The following is a 19381-nucleotide window of genomic DNA, read 5'->3' on the forward strand; positions in this document are numbered from 1 at the left end:
TATAAATACACATTTCAGTAGGCTGAGTGATTTAAATAATTGCTATATTCAATGTGCAGGAGAAAAGGACTTCTGTCCAACCCACTGCTGCTTAAGCAAGCTATAGGAAATGTTGAAATATGTAACCTTCTGGGAAAGCCATTAGTAAGTCTGACCACCCAAGCTAGCTTTGGCACCCTGAATTTAAATTCATGGAGTACTCCTCTAAGGGCTATCACAGGAAGAGACAGGTACTGGAAGTCACAGAATTTTGAAAAACATTGATGTCAATAAACAAAATAGGATCTGTGATGAAGTATAGTGGGATTGTTCTGGAAGTGAACATTTGTCCAACCTGTGTTATTAATTTTAGGAGTCTTGCTTTAGACTGCTTGCACTGTTGCATTGTTAGCCCAATCTAATTACATCAGAATTTCTACCAGCAACCAGAGAACTGTGTGTGTCCTGTGTGACTTGCATTTTTCCTGTATTTTACCTGCAGAGATAAAAATACTGTCTGCTGAGGTAGCATGGTGTCAGGTAAATAAATACCTTTATCAAACTGATAAGAAGGCATATGCAAATGGTTCGAGCCACCTTCTCTAAGTGTGCATGTTTCTAGACCTATACCATAGCAAGAAACTGGTGTCACTGATAATGCATTTTATGAAAATATTCCTGTAGTTAATATATTAATCATAAGAGATTATTAATAACTCATTTATCACACTCAATTTTGCATTGTTGCTGTTAACACTGCATTATTACCATGCAATCTGCAAAGTAAATACCCAGACAATGACTGTAACAACAGACGGCCATTTGTGATCCTATAATTACATGGTCACAGCTGCGCTATAAACTTATCTTCTAAACTGCAGATAAAGACAATGGTAAATGATATTGAAATTTTTTTGAACTCACATATTAATTATAGCACAATACAGATTGATATTGTGACATGTTTCTCTCAGAATAATCCAGTGGACAAGTGTGTCATTTAAATTAATACCACATAATGTACATAGGTAGATGGTGCACTGAACATTACAGGTGCTTACAAATTTACATATGCTGTTTATTGCATGCACAAGCCATGTACAAGTATACAAAAGAAGCTTCCAAAGTGTTTCACTGAAAATTAGAGTAATAGCTCTAATTATAGCACTGGTTATGCGAGTTTTGCAGTGACTGCTGTTAACTGGCAGCTCTTCCTGTTTAAATCCATTCAAGCCAATCAAAAGAAATAGATTAGTTACTGGAACAAAATCTGTGAGAATGCTGGTTTAGTAAAGTTCCTTACCACAGTTAAATACCAATAGCATAAATGAGACCAGTAGCACTTCTACAACATCGAAGAGGAAGAAATATTTAAGACAAATTGCTAACGAGCCATCATCAGGCATTACAGATGACAGAAGTTACACATATTACAAACATATTCTAAAATACAAAAAAGCAGAAGTAATTTTAGTTCCATTCAATCCAAAGATTAGAAATGACATTAGAAAAATTTCAGAATCAAACAACTATTCTTTAGAACACAGAAATACTGTGGTTTTCAGGATTATTTTTATCTTTTTAAGATAAGGAAATCTGTGCTGCAGAAAAGTTAATGCATTGGTCAGCCTCTCACAGAAACTCAGCTGAAAACCAAACACTGAACAATTCCAGAGCTGGCCTTTACAAGATATGCTTATAATTATGACTTAATATGAAAAACTTAAGATTCTGGAACAATGTATGAAATGAAAAAGAAACATCAATATTATGTTAAAAGACACAGTTTAAGGGTTTCACTCTATTAGAAAGAATTACTAAAACAGATACTTACAGCTTGACATATAATTGGATATTTAATGCGATTGATTCCACCAGCAAAAACAGCAAAAGTGAGAGCAGTATGGAAACAGAAGTTGAGAAGCATATGCCATCCTTTTCTGCTTATTCGGATTGTGCTGTTGAAAAAATCACATTTTAAAATACACACACACACACACACACACACAACATATCTATTAGTAAAATTACACTTTGGAAAAATGCTTCATATGGTAAAATTAAATTATCTGTTTTTTCAGTTCTACTCAGCAATATACATATAGGACAGAGTCTGGCTTATACAGCATTGAAATAAATAGTAAAATGGTAACTTAAATGGTAAAAATTGTAAAGATTCTACTGGCAAGGGTCTACTAATTTAAAACTTTCCTCCATCAAATCAAGCATTTAAAATAGAGTAGTAAGAGGAAAAGCCTTATTGCAGAGCTCCAGATATGCAGAACTTCAACAACAGATCTTTGAAGGATTAAATGGAAGCTGAAGATCAGAAGCCATTGCATTAAGTTCACTTAATTAATATTTAGAAGCTTCTACAGTACAATGCATTCCTACTTTTTTAAATTGCTAATGGTCTTTAGCAGATGTAGTTAAGATGGCATTTATATAAATCTTTCATATAAAGGAAAACACAAGTTTTCCAAAACCAAGAACATTTACATGTCAAGTAAAGTTTGGGTTGTTTTTTTTGTTTGTTTGGGTTTTTTTGGTCAAGTTTTCTGTTGTTTTTTTTAATTACTATCTTTTAATACTTTTTTAAATTACTATTTATCTGGTGTAAATCATATTGCTAATACTAGTATTCAACAGTAATTCAGATAATTTCAATTTATCTTTTCAGCAAGGGTTAGAAAAATTCAAGTACCTCAGCATAATGCTGACACTTTAACACAAAAAAATTGACTTCTTACCTGTGATGGACAATGTAGGTGATAATGGAGGCAAACAGGCACAACAACATAACTGCAGTACATGCATATACCACAGGGTGCAGAAACTCCCCTGGGTACTGGGGGAAAGACAGCACTGTCTTAAAATCCTACAGAGAAAGCAAAATGATTTAACATTGTTAGGCATGTGTGAAACTCTGAGCCTTCATTTCAATATGTCCTGTCATTTCTAGCTCTTCCCTTTCAAGAGCAGGAAAAATCAGATGATGATTTCTTATGTAGATACAGTTCATGAATTTACAATAACATCAGACTGCTCTTTCCTCATCTGCATACATTTTGCAAGACAGAAATTAAACTTTTTGTACAGACAAATCTATTAAGAAAAAGGTCTGAAAAATACACAAAATATTACATCTTCCAAGCACTAGCAGTATTCATTCTTTCTGAACTGTATCTGTGTATTTTACTAGGATCTTAAGTACAAAATATCAAACTACCATTAAGGTCTCTATCTAAATGGCCTATACCTGGCTGCAGAAGAACCATTCAAAGAAAAAAACCAGGTATGAGAATACAGCAAAAATATTGACAGACTCACTCCTATGTTAAAATAGAATTCTCAGTTGATACACTTCGACCCAGTGACCTTTACACTTTAGTTGCAAAGAACCTACTACCTATATAAATTCAAAAGCAGCATGACAGATGTATTTAAAGCAGAGTAAAGATCCATGCATCCCTTTTGAACCTGCTAGTGCTTATTGACACAATTAATGAAAAACCTAATTCAAAACCATTAATATCTTTCTACAATCAACTACATCAAGTTCCCATTCTACATTAATGGATTTCAGAAGTAAGAAATAATGAGAGAACTAAATCTGGATGTGTGATGGATGGAAAGCAAAAGGAGCCTGTTACAGAAAACAATATGACTTTAGACTATCTGATTTAAACAAAATATTAGATGTTCACTGTGAGACATGAAGCCACTTCTCTTTGTGGCACTATATTTCTGCAAACAGTACTATAAATTAGACACATAAAATATCAGCTGACTGCAGCCTACATGCCAGTTTCTATGTGTAGTGGCACTAATTGTGCACACAAAAATAAATACAAATCCTAGCACAGGAAAAGCTAAAATCAGAAGTACTGAATATGATGATCCAGCAAACTTGAACACTGATAATACTGTCATACATTTAAAAGTCTTTTCTATTATTTGTAATTTTAGGTTCTCCTGGGAGAAGATTCAATACAGTATTTTCCTGAGGTGAAATTTTCCCTTCGGAGACTGGGACTGTTATGCTAATACTTTTTTTTTAAAATCACATTTGCATGCAGAGAGCTGATTTCCAGCACCATTATTTATGTAATATTAACTTGTCCATGTACAAGCAGCTAATGTTCATGAGTACATGCAATTATGAAATCAGGGAGAAAGGTACTGTTCTATTTAACTTCCAGAAATGTTCTTACAAGTAAAAGATTCCCTAGTAGTAATTATTTTTCTTCATACTAGATTTAAAGTTCATAGGACTCCTTCAGATGCATATTGATGTCAGCTCTAAAACAGAGCAAGTTACAATACATAAAAAAAAAAATCTTTATGTGTTCAAACACCAAAATGAACAAAAAATGTAGGAACAGGATTACAATATATGTCATCACATGCCCATTCTCTTTCAGTACTTGCTCAGCTTCCATGCATACCTCAGGTAAATCTGCTCAGCCACAACTTGTCCCACACGCACGTGGGACAACGCTGCCGAGTTCACCGAGACACAAACTCAGTGGTGGAGGAACTTGTCACAGAGATACTCTCATGCTGTCTCCTAACATCTCTTGAGACTCTCTCCTCCAACACAAGTGAAACAGAGGATGAATAGAAGAACACTGTCTTTTGATGTGGTAGTTTGATGTGGTGGCCTTCTCTTGAATTTGCTGTGTTCTTTTTAGCAGGCATGGATACACATTCAAGATATACTGAACTCCCAAATTTCAAATAATAATTTAAAAGTCTATTGGATCAGAATTGCAATTGAATCTCCACTCCAATGCCCCTTTTTTGAGCATCTTTTCTCCAATCTTTTTATTTGCATCATTTCCCCATTAACTCCTTTACAGAGTGAATTTCTTGATGTAGACTATTATTTATCAGAAAGTTTCAGTATAATTTCAGATTGTATTGCTACAGTAGTAATAATGTAAATACTGTATTATTAAATAGAAATACTCTGCTGAAAATGATAAGTATTACTTCTAACCCTTACTGATATAATAATATTTTGGTATACTAATAGTATACTTTTTAATAATTTTATGTATACACTTGCTTCAGTTCTATACATTCCAAATAGTGTTACTGTAACTAATACAGTAGTAACAGTGCAGTTATTTAAAGAAATAAATATCTTGGATAGTTCTGAAAAAGTACTGTGAAAATTTCAACAAATTTGTGAAAGAGGAAACACAATGAAGCTACACATTTCTGTAGCAAAAAATTAAAGTAATTGTACTTGAGGTACACCATTCAGTGTGCTTAAGAACAAGCTTTTAACAGTGCAAATGCAACAATCAACCATTCACAAACCAGCCATTTTGCCCACAGAACATTCAAGAAGAATCAGCATCTTAAAGCAAATTTCATTTTAAGATATTAATTTTTATTATAATCTCCTTTCTAATCTTGTACAGTACATAAATGGTAAAACTTTCGAGTAGCATAATGCATTATCGACAATCTGGAATATCCTTTTAAAAGAGTTTTGTTTATTGTAAACTGATTTCATTATAGATATAAAATAAATTTATCTTTTCTGCTTTTTGATGTTAATTAAATCTTATTGATCTGTCAACCTCCCTTGAGTAATTCTCTGGGGATGACAGCATGCAGAAAACAAAGATTTTTTTTTTCATGCTGTACATAAAGCAAAAAACCTGTATGTTACATTTTAAAACGGCACATTTGAATCCTGGAGGGAATTCCAATGATTATGATATTGAAAAATGGCATGAATATCTGAAGAAAAATGAATACACACACAACTTTGACCATTACAAACTGCTGTCTGTAACTACAAGGCCAGAAAAATGTTGTCTAATGAGAAATTGTCATTCATTCATTCACCCTTATAAGAAGTTTTTAAACTTTCATCTCTAAATGCCATCACTGTCAATAAGGCACAACAGGAATTAGTGGTAGAAATTAGTGGCAGAGAAGACATTTTATAAGTTATTTCATCCAACAATCAGAATTATAAGCACATCAGGATGCAAAAGGAACTGTGACATTTTTACTTGAAGCTTCATTCCAAAAATTGACAGAAACAAACACATTTATACTGATCAGTTAAAACTCAATATGGAAGTATAAAGAGCTAGACAAACTCCATACCAATGGGACCACTGAGACATTTAATAGCAGATGCTAAGAAAGCTGACAGAAAGATACAGTGAACTAATACTAAGGATCTGGTGTTTCCAAAGAATCACAGCTGCTAAAAACCACCTAGTTTAGTCCAGTTCAGTCTAACTGAAATTGTAATCCCCAAGGAAGTGGTATCCAAGCACCACAGAGGCTTGGAAACACAAGTGCATTTGAACAATCAGGTTGGTAAGATTTAGATTCCTATTTGCATTTAGATTCCTCCTATTTAAACAAACCAAAAATTAAGAATTAGTAAGAAATATTAGGATGTTTAGGAGCAACAGAATATGGAAATTACTGATATAGCTGGTGTCTCTGTGGAGAGATGAAAACCCTGCAATGCACACTGAGGGGGGCAGTTGATGTGCTGGAGGGTACGTCTGCCATTTGGCAAGATTTCAGGAGGCTGGACTAATGGGTTTACAGAAACCTCACAAAGTTCATCAAAGAGAAATACAAAGCTTCCTATCCATGGGACTGAGTAACCCTGACAGCAGTACAGGCTGATGGACACTTGACTGGAAAGAAGCACTGCAGAAAAACATCAGAGGAATACAGTGGTCAAAAACTGAAAGCAAGCTAGTGGTGAGCCCTTATTGAGCTGTATTAGCAAGAGTACAGACAGCAGGCTGAGGGAAGTGCTTATTCCCCTCTACTCACCACATGTGAGACAAATTCTTGACAAACCTGTCCAGTTTGGGACACCCCAAAAGAAAATAAAATAATTGACAAGTTGAAAGGCGTCTAGTAAAAAACCAAGAAAATAAGATGGCTCAAGACCTAGATTTAAATTAGGTCTCCTCCCAAGAGCTGGCCTGTTTTACTGAGATCCTTTATTGCCTGGATCCCTCTGCCTTCTGGTTGAAGCTGCACCACCAAGAATGTAATATCCTTTAAGCCAGCAGAAAGCAAGAGAAAACACAAAGAAGCAGCTTGAGCCAGAGGCCTGATTTTCTATAAAGTTAGTGCATTTTGAAGGAGACAAGCCTGGATTTTTGTCCCCAGTACCAAGCCAGTTTATGCATTTTACAGAGCAAAACATTATTAAGTGTAATCTAATAAAAAACAGATGTAATCCAAGGAGAAAGGAATAAAATCTAGATCTTGCTCTTATAAGTACTCTAACTCCAAAGCTTTATGCAGAAGACTGGCACAGTTAGTAATATTCTGAAAAAAACAGCATTTTCTGGGAAGCTAGAATCAATACTGTCCATATGGGATAAGTATTTTCTGTTAGGTGAGCAGTACATGCCCATTGAGGTCTTAGGTGAAGAGTATGTGCCTCTTTTCTGGGCCTTTTTTCTGAATGACAGACAAGTTTACAAATCTAACTCTTCACATTGGGAAGCATGCAGAAGAAGAACACATGCAGAAGAACCTAGTTCCACAGAATTCTGCAGTTTCCACTACACCAAATATCAATTTTGCAGACAACAGGTAACCTTTCTGGATCACTTTCATAGTTTTTGGAGTCTAAACTCAAGTTCTGTAGGTAGTTAGACAAAAAAAAAATTTGGAAAGTTCATTCTTAAGCCTCTATAAGCAGCCTGATTTTTTGAAGTAATGAACCATGTTTCCATTGCTTATTATGAGAAAACCCTGGGTTCTCAATGGGGAAAATGTCAAATACTGTAATTATGTCACCTTTCTAAATGACATCCCTCTAATACTTCCTCATGAACTAACTTCTCAGAAGGCTTAGATGGGCCGTTTAATTTGGAGACAACCTGACACCTGGAAGTCTAGAAGTCTGTTTTCAGAATTTAACTTCATGAGTAGGCCTAAGAAATTCCGCAACTATCTCTGTCACAAAGGAAATATCAAAAATGTAAATTCTGGTACTGTTATCCTACCAATTTGGAAAAATTTTTAACAGATTCAGGGAATGTTTGTAGAGCAACAGGAGAAAAATCCTGTTGACCCTTAGCATTATCAATTCCTAGTAGCTTGCCTCTTCTCATTCCTCATTCACCCAGTTTTTCAAGGTTTGCTTCCAGAATAGTTTCAAATTTGGTCTCCTCAGCTATCCATTATGTCTAATAGCCATCCACTGAATGTCTGCTATTTCTGCAAATAATGAGTCCTTACACTCATGAAGCAAAATAAGTTATAACAAAATCCCCACCTATGCTGTTTGGAATAACGAGACGTATTGTGACAAAAGAGAAAAGAAGTTGTTTATGATTTTATGTTGATTTAACCTATCTTCAGGATTACAGTTAAAAATGCTAACAATATTTATTAATCCATTTTATGTTAACAAAGAAGTAGCATACTTAGATCTAGGAATTTTACTAGTGTTTATTTGGCAGATTTGAGGAAATTACTATCGACAAAGCAGTCTGAGGAGGAAAAGAAAATGTTGCATACTATTACAGTAATATTCATCACTATTGAACCGCTATTCTGTTGTAAGAAAAATGACAGGAAGAACAAAGGATAATGTCTGTCAAAACATATTCAGCAAATTTTGAAATTCAATGTTGCTCTTGGATATTTTTGTTATCTCCTGCAGTTGTTTCTCAGAGACACTATGACACTAGGTTGTTCATAACATATACAAACAGTCTTGAAAAATTAAAATATTGATAAACAGCTCAGTTCAGCACAGAACACTACAGTATTTATAGAAGAAATATTTATAATTAGATATAGCAAAGCTTCAGAATATGTAAGTTCATAATTCTACTCTAGAACAGAAAATCATATTGCGGAGGTGCGTATTTCAAGACTAGAGGGCTTTGGCCACCTCCAAAAGAAACTAGAGTGTGACTGTCTCTCTTCCTCCTGCACATAACAGAAGAGACAAAACAGGAACACAATATATGAAGGCAAAGACAGAAATACAGCTCAGAAGTTTATTTTACAGTATTTTACGCTCACCCTTGGGACATACCATTGAAAAACTGATTAGAAGAAGATAATGCTGTATTATATTTGAAACTACTGTTCCCATTCCATCCAGAGGCCCAACTGAGAGCTGAGTGAAGCATGAGAACAGTGCAAGGGAAGGAGCTTGTTCCTCCTTTCCAACCCAGCCTCCAAACTGTACTCTCTCATTGACATCAGTTGAACAACTGTCACAGAGAGAAATCAAATGGCTTTACATGAGTACTCTCACTTGAAGTATGCTCATGCTTATTAATTATCAATCATAGTTGATAAATCCCTGATTATTGCCACTCTAAAAAAGGACTCTACAAAACCTTTTCTTTAACCCTTTTACAGTTCACAGGCAGAAACAACTTTTATAAAAGCAGTTCAGAGAATATTGTATTCCTATTTAAAAAGATGACAAATCAGAATATGTGCCATACTAGATATAAAATGGACAGTTAGATTTAAAGAAGTCTTCTATTTCATCTTTTTCCACAGCAGGATATAAATTATTTTGATGGGAATATAAACCTTCATTTCTACTGCTTTATCACTGCTCTTCAGTTTAGAGATGCTACTTGAGTTTTCTGCTATTACCAAAAAACTCAATGATCACTTATGAATTTTTATGGTTTCATAAATTAGAGAACTATAGATTAATAGCACATATAATGATATTTTAGCTAATTTAATTTGCTAAATACCATATGGTAGCGATTTTGGATTTCCTGCGAGTTAGTTAGCATTTTTAAAGTATATTAGGCAGTCAGGTGTGAATTAAGAAGACACACATTGGCACTTTGTATCATTCATGTTATAAATTAATAGCAGAAAAAATAGTTATTTTTCATTTATGGTATAAGAATTGAACTGCCCAGAAATGCATACTTTCTATCAAATGAAACAAGTCCTGACTTTACGCCACAAAACAATGATGAAGAAATAATACTTGAATGAAAATGACTGCATATAATGAAGCTACAAAAGTTTTTTGTTACCTGTTTAAAGAAACGGGTGTCGGAAGACATATTTGTTTGTGTGTGTGTGTGTGTATATATATATATATATATATGAATGACTTAAGGTCAGACATCTTTTTTCTTAAAACTGATTGTGAAACATAAGCCAAGAAATCTATCATATCATTTGCTGCCATACCAATTGCAAAGCAAGGGTGAGTCTAACATTCAACTTTCTTGCCTTGAACAGAAAAAACCAGAAAAAGCATAGAGGAAAGAAAGCAAAGTTGAATAACCATAACAAAAAGAACACAAGACCTGAACCAGTGTTACATACCAGACACAAAAGCTGCAGAAAAAGGTGCCTCGGTTGCCTTTATGGTTGTAGAAAAAACAATCTGCTATATTTGATCAGAGAGAAATTTAGCTTTACAAACTAAAAATTAATTGTAGCCCTTATGTCAGCAAACAAAATGAAACCATGAAATCGGTTGTTTGCAAGAGTTAGTTAACATTTAATAACTACACAAAGTTAAAGAGGATCAGGCTAAATCCAAGCAGTTGAAAGAGGAGGAAGCCATTTTGGGTGTGGCATCTGCAAAGTCAGCAGGTGCTTTCTTTAATGAATTTAGAAAAACATCCTTCAAGCAAAATTATGTTTCACATCCAGAGAAAGGTGTGGCTGGTGGGAAAGGGAAACTCATAGACTGTGTAGGAAATGAGGTAAACTTGATGTCATAAAGTCTTAGGAACAGCTGTTAAATTCTGAACAATTCTGGAATGGTTAAGAAAAATATTTTCAAGCAACTCTGAGGGAAATAAATTCTTACGAAGTGGACAATAATATCTGCATTTAACTCGTGGGTGCTACAGCCTTGTGCTATGATTGGCTGCCATCTGGGCTCCATCTGACAGCAGCAGATTGGTATTCTCTGCACACGTCCTTGCAATTCCTGTCGCCTATGTTTGCTGTCCCTTAGACATACACACAATACATTATTTACTCAACTATAAGCATTTCTGTAATGTACACAAGCAGCATCAGTGCAATCACCCACCAGCATTCAGGATCAATCTGGTATTAACAGTACACATTTGGCTAATCTTTTTACAGCTGGTTTTAAGATAAATAAAATAAATCTTGTAATGGTACAAACATTCTCTCATTTATGTATTTTATTTTTTGTTTTCCTTTATTCCCAGAATAATAACATGTCATTTATTGCACACATAATTATGCTTTCATGAAGGTAACTTTCTGTTTAGTTAAATAACTGCAATAGGAACTGTAAGTGTGACTGAGAACAGACCAAAGCAGGCTGATGTGCTAGCACTTCACAGAAATATTTTTCTTCATGGACAGCAATTTCAGCATGGAAACTAAAGCACACATACCAAAACTCTTATAGGATCAACACGGACAGCACTGTTCTTGCTTAAAAGAGCAGATCTTACTCCTCTCCATTTATTAAATGATTCAACATTGCGGTATGCCTGCAACTAATTAGTATGATCAACACAGTGCAGGGCCGGAACAAAAGCAGACCAGCCTTTGAGATGTGCTGATGTAAAGCACACAGGAGTACGTTTTTAATCTGTGTCCTATAATTTATAATCATTACACAGTAATCATTCCTTGATGGAACTTGCATTTGCAAGGCTGAATTTAATGTCATTTCTGATTAGACCTGTCTCTAGATACTTAAACTAACCACCAGGTTTATTCACTTACTAGTAGTTAAATAACTTAAAGACTGTCTTATACTGAATATTTAAAACAGAAGGTCAGTAACTGACAAGGAAGAAGGATACAGATACATGTGAAAAGAACACAAGTATGGCAAAAGAGGAAGAGAGAGAAATATTTGCTAAGTCATATACTTACCATTAGCACTGCAAAGTTACTGAAGTGTGTACTCTGAATGGTGGTAATATTGCCTGAAGAACTAATTATGTGGCACCCTTCTCCCCACCAGCCTCCATGTCCATCTAGAAGGTCAAAATCCCAGAAGGCTGCAATGGGGTCTATACCCCGTCCAAAGTGCCTCAACCCTATAGTAAGAGGGCTGGTGAGGTTTCCAAAACTGCACCCATCTGCAAAAGCAACAAACTGAATCAGAGAATATAATGGAAAACCCTTTATTGATAAATGCTGTATAAAGAGACTAGATGCACTTTACTATGGGTGGGAAAAGCAATAGAAATACTCTCAGTGGTCAAAATTAAAGGTAGTGCCCACATTCAGAAAAGTTTGTAATATATGAACATTTCAATCCCATACTGTGTCCAAATGATCAAATTATCCTTAAAAAAAATTTTTTTTTGTTTCAGATTCTTCCCTTATGACCAGTATTACAGTATTACCCATGTAACTACAGAAACGGCTCAGTTTTGTGGTATGATTAATAGCTGAGACAATTCTGCTCTTTGAAAGTCACATTTAAACATTTAAAAATATTTACTAGAAATGAGATCACTATTCAATATCAAATAAAACTAAAATTTCCTGGGTGAAACCATAATTAATCAAAATAATGGCTCACTTCTACATACAATGTAATTCATTTAGACAAAACTCCTTTTCAGACAAAACACCTGGTTTACATCCATTGTATCAGAAAGTGTACTAGTGAGTGCTGATACATGCAACAGGGTACTACTCCTGCTCCAAAAAGCTTATTTTTATCAGTGTCTATGATGTTAACATTGCAATTTTCATTGCAAAGAGTAAAACAAGGTTCTTTCCTATAGCACCATGCTTTAAGAGACAAGCATCTATAACAACACTGTCAGCAAACAGTATCCCAAAATTTGCATTCTAGTCATACAGCAAGTGAATTTCTTTATCTGCAGGATAATTTGAATAAAATCATACTGATAGGAATAATTGTAAGCATCAGTACTAAAGAGGAGACTGTTTCCAGCCTCTCAGCCCACTGTACACTCTGCTCCTCTATTCTCTCCATAATCAAGCATACTGTAGCTTTTAGATTAAAAGAAATAATGCATAACAACTCCTCACCTATTTTAGCAAAAACAGCTGGCGTGGCAACCGTCCTACGTTTCCCATCATCTGCAAGATTTGATGAGTTTCCAGTGCTAGGAAAGAGTTTTCCATTCCGAAAGACAATAAACTGTAGCTTGCAAGTGGAGTTATCAACAGATTGCCAGGCTGAAGACTGAGAGAAGACAGACTGTGGCAAATGAACTGAAGCTACTGCTACAGCATTCTGTACAACGAGGAAAAAAAAGAAACATTTAAAATGCAAATCACAACAGGGTTGCTTTCATGATGTTTTAAACTCCTGTACAAGAAATGTATGCTGCCTTCCTTTTCCAACAGACTGGAAGCAACCAAAGAAGCACGAGCTGTAACCATGGGAATAGGATTGGTACAGTGCATATTAAAAGGGAGAGCGTTTTGATTGAATGTGAGAGTCTATATGGTCAAGCTCCCTGCTGCAGAGGTGAGAATGGTTCTTACCGTGCCTGCTAGAGGGTCCATCAACACTGCAGATCTGATTTAAAGAGACAACCTCTACCAGGTTTTCTCCTTCACTTAAAACAGAATCAGACAACTTACATTAAAACAGTTCTCTGAAAGGGTACTTAAGGAGTATGAAAATAATTTTATTAATATAAAAATTGTATTAGCAGAGAACTGCATGTGCAGTAAACAACACATTATATGAATATGTTTTTCTTGCTTCATAAAAGGAAGATCAGATAACTTTGTGCTTTAGTAATGCAGGATTAAAAAAATTATTACAAGCAGTAATGTAAGAGAAAAAAAAAAGACGGCACTAGGAGACAATGAATGAATACTGTCAAATCACTATAATGGCTTTGAGTTGTCAGTATGTTATACGCCCTTTTACAAGCAGCTAATTCCCTTACAGCAGAGCTATGAAATACACCAAACGTAATGATCTGAGGACTTCACTCATCAAGCATTTTTTTCCTGCCAAAGTAGCAAACTAATCATTAAAGACTGAGATATTTACAAGAAAAAACAAATGATGAGCAATGGGAAAATATACAGGGAGTCTGTCCTGAGCCTTGAAGTGAAAAGTGTATGTATTTAAAAACAAACAAACTACAAAATGTTCTAATTTGCATTTCCCCCAAGGGCAAAGTATAGCTTCTGTGCACATAATTTACATAGATTATCACACAGTTTACTCATAGCACATGTGAGCTACTTCTTTGAGAAGTAAAACAATAATCTTCACAATCATCTAAACAAACATGACATTACTGTATGTCCATGAGCTGGGAAAAATGAACACATGAAAGACAAAATTTAGAACAGAGATCAGTGAATTAAAATGAACAGAAGCATCTGGTGACCTCACAATATTTATGGAAGAAAAGTATGAGTAGTCTGTTTTGCCATTGGGATGCTTAAATAAACAGACAAAGGCTTCTGTGCAATTTTCCCTTTATTAAAATTGTATTTTGGGAATGTTTCGCAATTTTAACACCAAAAATACCAAAAATTCCTTTTTAAAGTAAGTATTCAATCTCGGTGATGCCACTTACTAAAAATACCCAGGCAAACCAGACCAAATAGCAACAGAACTTTTCTACATTAGATTTTAAAACTACTGTGAGGGTTTTAATTGTAATTAACTGAGCTAAACACCAAACACTCTTCCTTAGATTGTTCCTACTGCTTCTATTCATCAAAGCTGTCAATAATTGGCTGTATCCCATGATTCTGAAAAAGACATATTTTACTCTGTGATATCCCAAAGCACTTGTATATGCTGAACCTCTGATGATGCTTTTTTGGCAATAACATTGTTATCAGTAAGTATGTACAGAATTTTTTAGAAGAGTCAGTTGTCAAACTCCAGATCACTGTTTAGGACCTGTCTGCAGAGGGACAGAAGTGTAAGAGAAGTTACAGTGTGATTAACTTTATGTTGGATTTCTATTATTACTCTGTGCTGGGAAAAGCAACAACAATGACATATTAAATTACACTAATTAGACACACACAAAGAAACCTAGAAGCATCTGAATAAGCTTATGATAATGAAACCAACAGCTAAAGGCACTGGGATAAACAACAATGCACTATGCACAAAAGCAGTTCTACATATTCCAGAAAAAAACCCAACCACAACAAATAAAGAAAAAAACTCCCCCCAAACCCTAATAACAACAGCAAACAAACAAAAAACCCCAAACAGTTTTATAGCAATTTTGCTAAGAGGGTAAATTATCTAATTTGTTGTTGTCCAATTTCTTCTCCATTGGGACTAAATGATTCTAAGAGGAAAAAGAAACATTGTAGACAAGAGCTTGGCTTTGGGACTGGGGAGGCACAGAGAAAAGGCTGCACACATCTGAAGAAGAGAGTTGGGAATGCAGTCCTGATAACAGGGCACACACAAGGGGATGCTCATACCTCACCTCCTCACTCTCACAGAGACTCTTGACTACACAGCATAAAAGAAAGGAACTTGATCATAGTGTCCTACCCGCAGACTGCAGCTTTGCTTCATAGTGGCAAAGTCAAATGAAGTGAAGAAAAGCTGTACTCGCTCTTAGAATGGATTTAGTGTGGACCGGTCACATTCCTCGTGCTGACTGAATAAACACCACACGTGTAGCAAGACCAAATTGCTTACATGACAGACACATTTGCAAAAAATTATTTCCTCATTAGACTTCAGCAGTGTGTTTTTCCCTATTTGTTTCCTCAAAACATACCAAGAATAGGAAGACCCATAATATTAACTATTTAATAATCTTTGTTAAATGACATCTACAATCACCTTCTGGAATACAATTTAATTGTGAATACCTGTGTACAACTGTTATTTCAAACAATTTATTTTGAGTGCAGTCAGTCTGGTGGCAGCAAAAGGGACAAGGCTGTTCCTTGACTGAACACATACACACGTGAAGTCAAACGACTCACTGCATATCAAACACTTAAGTAGAAATTCCTCAAAATTGAACAGCATGACTGCCAACAAGCTTCTGTGCTAGGCTGTTAATAAAAAATGCACACACTGAGAGTGCCCACACATTCACAATGTTATTTAAAAATATGAGTAAATATTTGTGAAAAATTCTACATTTAAGATATGTGAGAATCTTCTTTTCAATAGTGTTAATCATTATTTCCAGGAGAGAGATGATCTGAGCAATTAGGCAGTGCCTGCTATTGTGGTAGGCAGAGGATGAATGGAGCCTGACTGGAGGTGTGACTCTTGTAAATTCTGCTAATCTTCCGTGTGGTGATGAATAGGTCAGCTCCCCACTCTTGCATCAGTTTCCCTCTCACTTGGGGAAGTAAAAAGGATGTTTTTTTCTTTTGTTTTGTAAGGTGCTCCAGAGTCCAGAGATGAAACACAATGCAGCAACAGATTGTTACTACAACCATTGACAGTAACATCACATTTTGAGAGAACTACTGTGCTTCAGATGTTTCAAAATCCACATAAATCATCTCATTAAAAAAAAAAAATTATTTGGAAACCATACCAGCAAATCACATAAGAACTGGCATTTCTGAGTATGCTGGTGGCAGCATCTCAGGAAGCTACTCCATCTCAAAAAGGGAAGAAAGAACACTAGAGACAGAACCACCAGCACATGTCCTGCATATGAGCTGCAGCTTTGCAATGACACTGGTCAGCAACAGCATCTCATATTAGTCCTGGAAAAGTTTAGAGTCTGTGTCAGCAATTTAGTAGTTAATAACTATTCCATCTGTGAACACCTTCAAAACACAATGTCAATAATACCTTTGCTACTCCATTTCACTTTTAGTCCTATTAACTGGATTGGACTGTCATTCATTAGAAAAAGGAAATCCTGAATGTACTGTAGATTTTTCTAAGGAATATTTTTCTACTGAAAAATGCCAGTGATTTAAAATTAAGGCTATCCACAGAGATCTACCCATTTTTTTATAAATATGATAGAAATGATGCAAATTTCATAAGTTCCCGGTTATCTTTCCTGTCATCTGCCCAAATATTAAAAAATCTGCTGAGTGTCCTGCAGTCAGGGAAAGAGGGCTTATCAGCTCTAAACCAGCTCTAAGGATTTTCTGAGAGGGGTCATTGAACTCCTGGCTTCTAGGAACCTGGGAAATTTTCCAAAAAGACAAACGAAAGGTTGTTTTGAAGACTCTGAATCATAATTTGCAAAGTTTTGTGAGTACTTTTCAAATTTTCTTTTGTTTTTTTTTCACACCTACTTTTTTTTCATCAAATTTATTAAAATATCTGAAGAACAGAAACATAAAAAAACCCAAATCCAACTGGAGCCCAAATGTTGTAAGTTTGAATGGAAAATCTAATTCTAAACAGGAAATGGTCCTTAGGATATTGAGAGCTATGGACTCTTGACATTTTTGCAGATCATGCATGTGTGACCCTTATGAAAAATGTTTTAAGGGAAAAATGAAAGATGCAAAGTGAAGTTTTTCCCCAGGCCATTTTATTCTTGTCAGTAGTCCATTCTTTATAACAGATGCTAACATTTAGAAGGTTTTAAACTCTTTAGGGAAGACAGCCTCTTGCCACAGATGCCTTTGTGATATGTTAGCTCTTCTAATTTCACAATTCTTTAATTCCCATATTCAACATTGCTTCCCCATGATCTTGTTCTACTTGTCTAAAATCTAGCATAATATTGAGACAATACTTATTATTAGACAATCATTATCAAGGAAGATACTTAGTAACCACTGTGAAATTCTTTTCAGTAGTTCTTCCTTGTGTATGCCTTTACAGCAGATTGATTTTGAGTTCAAGCACATCATTTCTGTTTGAGAAAAAATATATTTCACAGGAAGGCCTCTGATTTTCAGTTCTCAGAACAGTGACAAGATATATTTTTACAGCTGGGAAAAAAGAAAAAAAAGAGAAAAAAGAAAAAAAAAAAAAAAAAAGTAAATGAACACCTGGTAGAGAACTGGAAAAGTATCTTCACTGCTTCCAGATTTTAAAGTATCCAGTGAGGTGTTTTACAGATTCAGATGCAAGATGCAATATACATTAAAGACCCAAGGGTTTTACCAAAAAGGCACAAGCTCTATAAAGTTACAGTTGCAATAAAGAAAAAGCAGAAACAAAGTTCTAAATGTAATAGCCAATATTAATAAATTTGTACTGAGTTAACAGTGTGGTGATAATTATATAATGAAGCTAATAAGGTATTTATACATATAACATAGATTTTATTTAGGTCGTCAAACAAGATAGCAGCTCCTTAGAAGTAATTTAAGATTTCAGTTTGGATTTATTGTTAAAGGTTTGGCTAAAAAGTGTAATGATATGTAAGAATAGGACAGGCAGTTGGTCCAGCACTGTGAAGATGCAGGCAGACTGTGCATGAATAATGGTGTCTTTTTCTGGTATGAAAATTATCAACAAAAAAGCCCCAAAATTTAGACTATCTGGGAAAACACTAAATAAAGGTTTTGAAAAAGAATGGAAAAAAAGGCAGTTTGAAGAAATATGGTTATACAAGATACCTACTCAGTGGCAAACAACTTGACAGGTCCTAAAAGAGGTGAAATTGGTTGTTTGTTTGTTTGGGGTTTTTTTGCTGGGAAGATGCCAAGAAAGAAAGTGGAAGATTCCTAGCTGCATTAACTTGTCTACGTAATCTTGCTCCTGATTTGTCAGAGTTTAACTACTCTTTTTAGACCAGGGTTTAAAGACAAATCTGAAAAGGCTCAGGGATGACCAGCAAATGAATGGAAATATAGATTCCTAGACAAAAATTAGCATAGTGCAGCATAAAAACACCTGGCTACTGAGACAAAATTGCTAAGAATGTTAGGATTACTGTGTGATAAATTCTTTATGTAGTAATGCTGAAGTCCATGTACATCTCAATATCTGGAAACCCAAGTATAGACTCCAAGACATCTTTTTTATAGTCAAGCAAAAATGCTGCTTTAATGCACAGTGAAAATGTAGCATCAATAAGAAGTATAGGCAAATTGTATGAAAAGGTACAAAACCATCTTAAGATGTGTTTAAAGATCTCATTAATGGTTAATCAAGGTTTTCTAGACTCAAAATATAGAACTGTTAGATTTAGCAAATAGCATGGAAATTTTAGAAAATATGGCAATATAAAATAACCTTGGCAAGTCTGATTGTCAGTAGCCCTTTTCTAATAAAATTAAAAAATAAATGTGGTCTCCACATTAGAATTTTTTATTATTTCAAATTTGAAAACTTGACAAACTCAGAAAATTCACTGATAAAAGTTATCAGGACTGACAAAGTCAGGAATGAATCAGAAGATCAAAAAGAAAAATTACTGTAATCAGAAAGCCTATAAAAAGGGAAAAAAAAATACAAGAACCAACTAGCCACTGATGACTGAAAGAAAATTTTACTTTTCAAAACATGGACAGA

At 34.8% G+C, this 19381-nt stretch overlaps 1 protein-coding gene across 1 annotated transcript in view; it reads right to left on the reverse strand.

Annotated features, from left to right (window-relative positions):
• LOC103535886 (adhesion G protein-coupled receptor A3) overlaps positions 1-19381 on the reverse strand; it is a 250606-nt gene that overhangs the window by 33806 nt on the left and 197419 nt on the right. Inside the window, exons 13-16 of the mRNA XM_030453634.1 lie at positions 13003-13210; positions 11866-12074; positions 2730-2857; positions 1814-1937 (exon numbers count right to left, since the gene is read on the reverse strand). Of these exons, the coding sequence (XP_030309494.1) occupies positions 1814-1937; positions 2730-2857; positions 11866-12074; positions 13003-13210 (669 nt within the window). The remainder of the gene's footprint in view (positions 1-1813; positions 1938-2729; positions 2858-11865; positions 12075-13002; positions 13211-19381) is intronic.

The sequence above is a fragment of the Calypte anna genome, chromosome 6 (assembly GCF_003957555.1).
Source record: "Calypte anna isolate BGI_N300 chromosome 6, bCalAnn1_v1.p, whole genome shotgun sequence".
Lineage (NCBI taxonomy): Eukaryota > Metazoa > Chordata > Aves > Apodiformes > Trochilidae > Calypte > Calypte anna.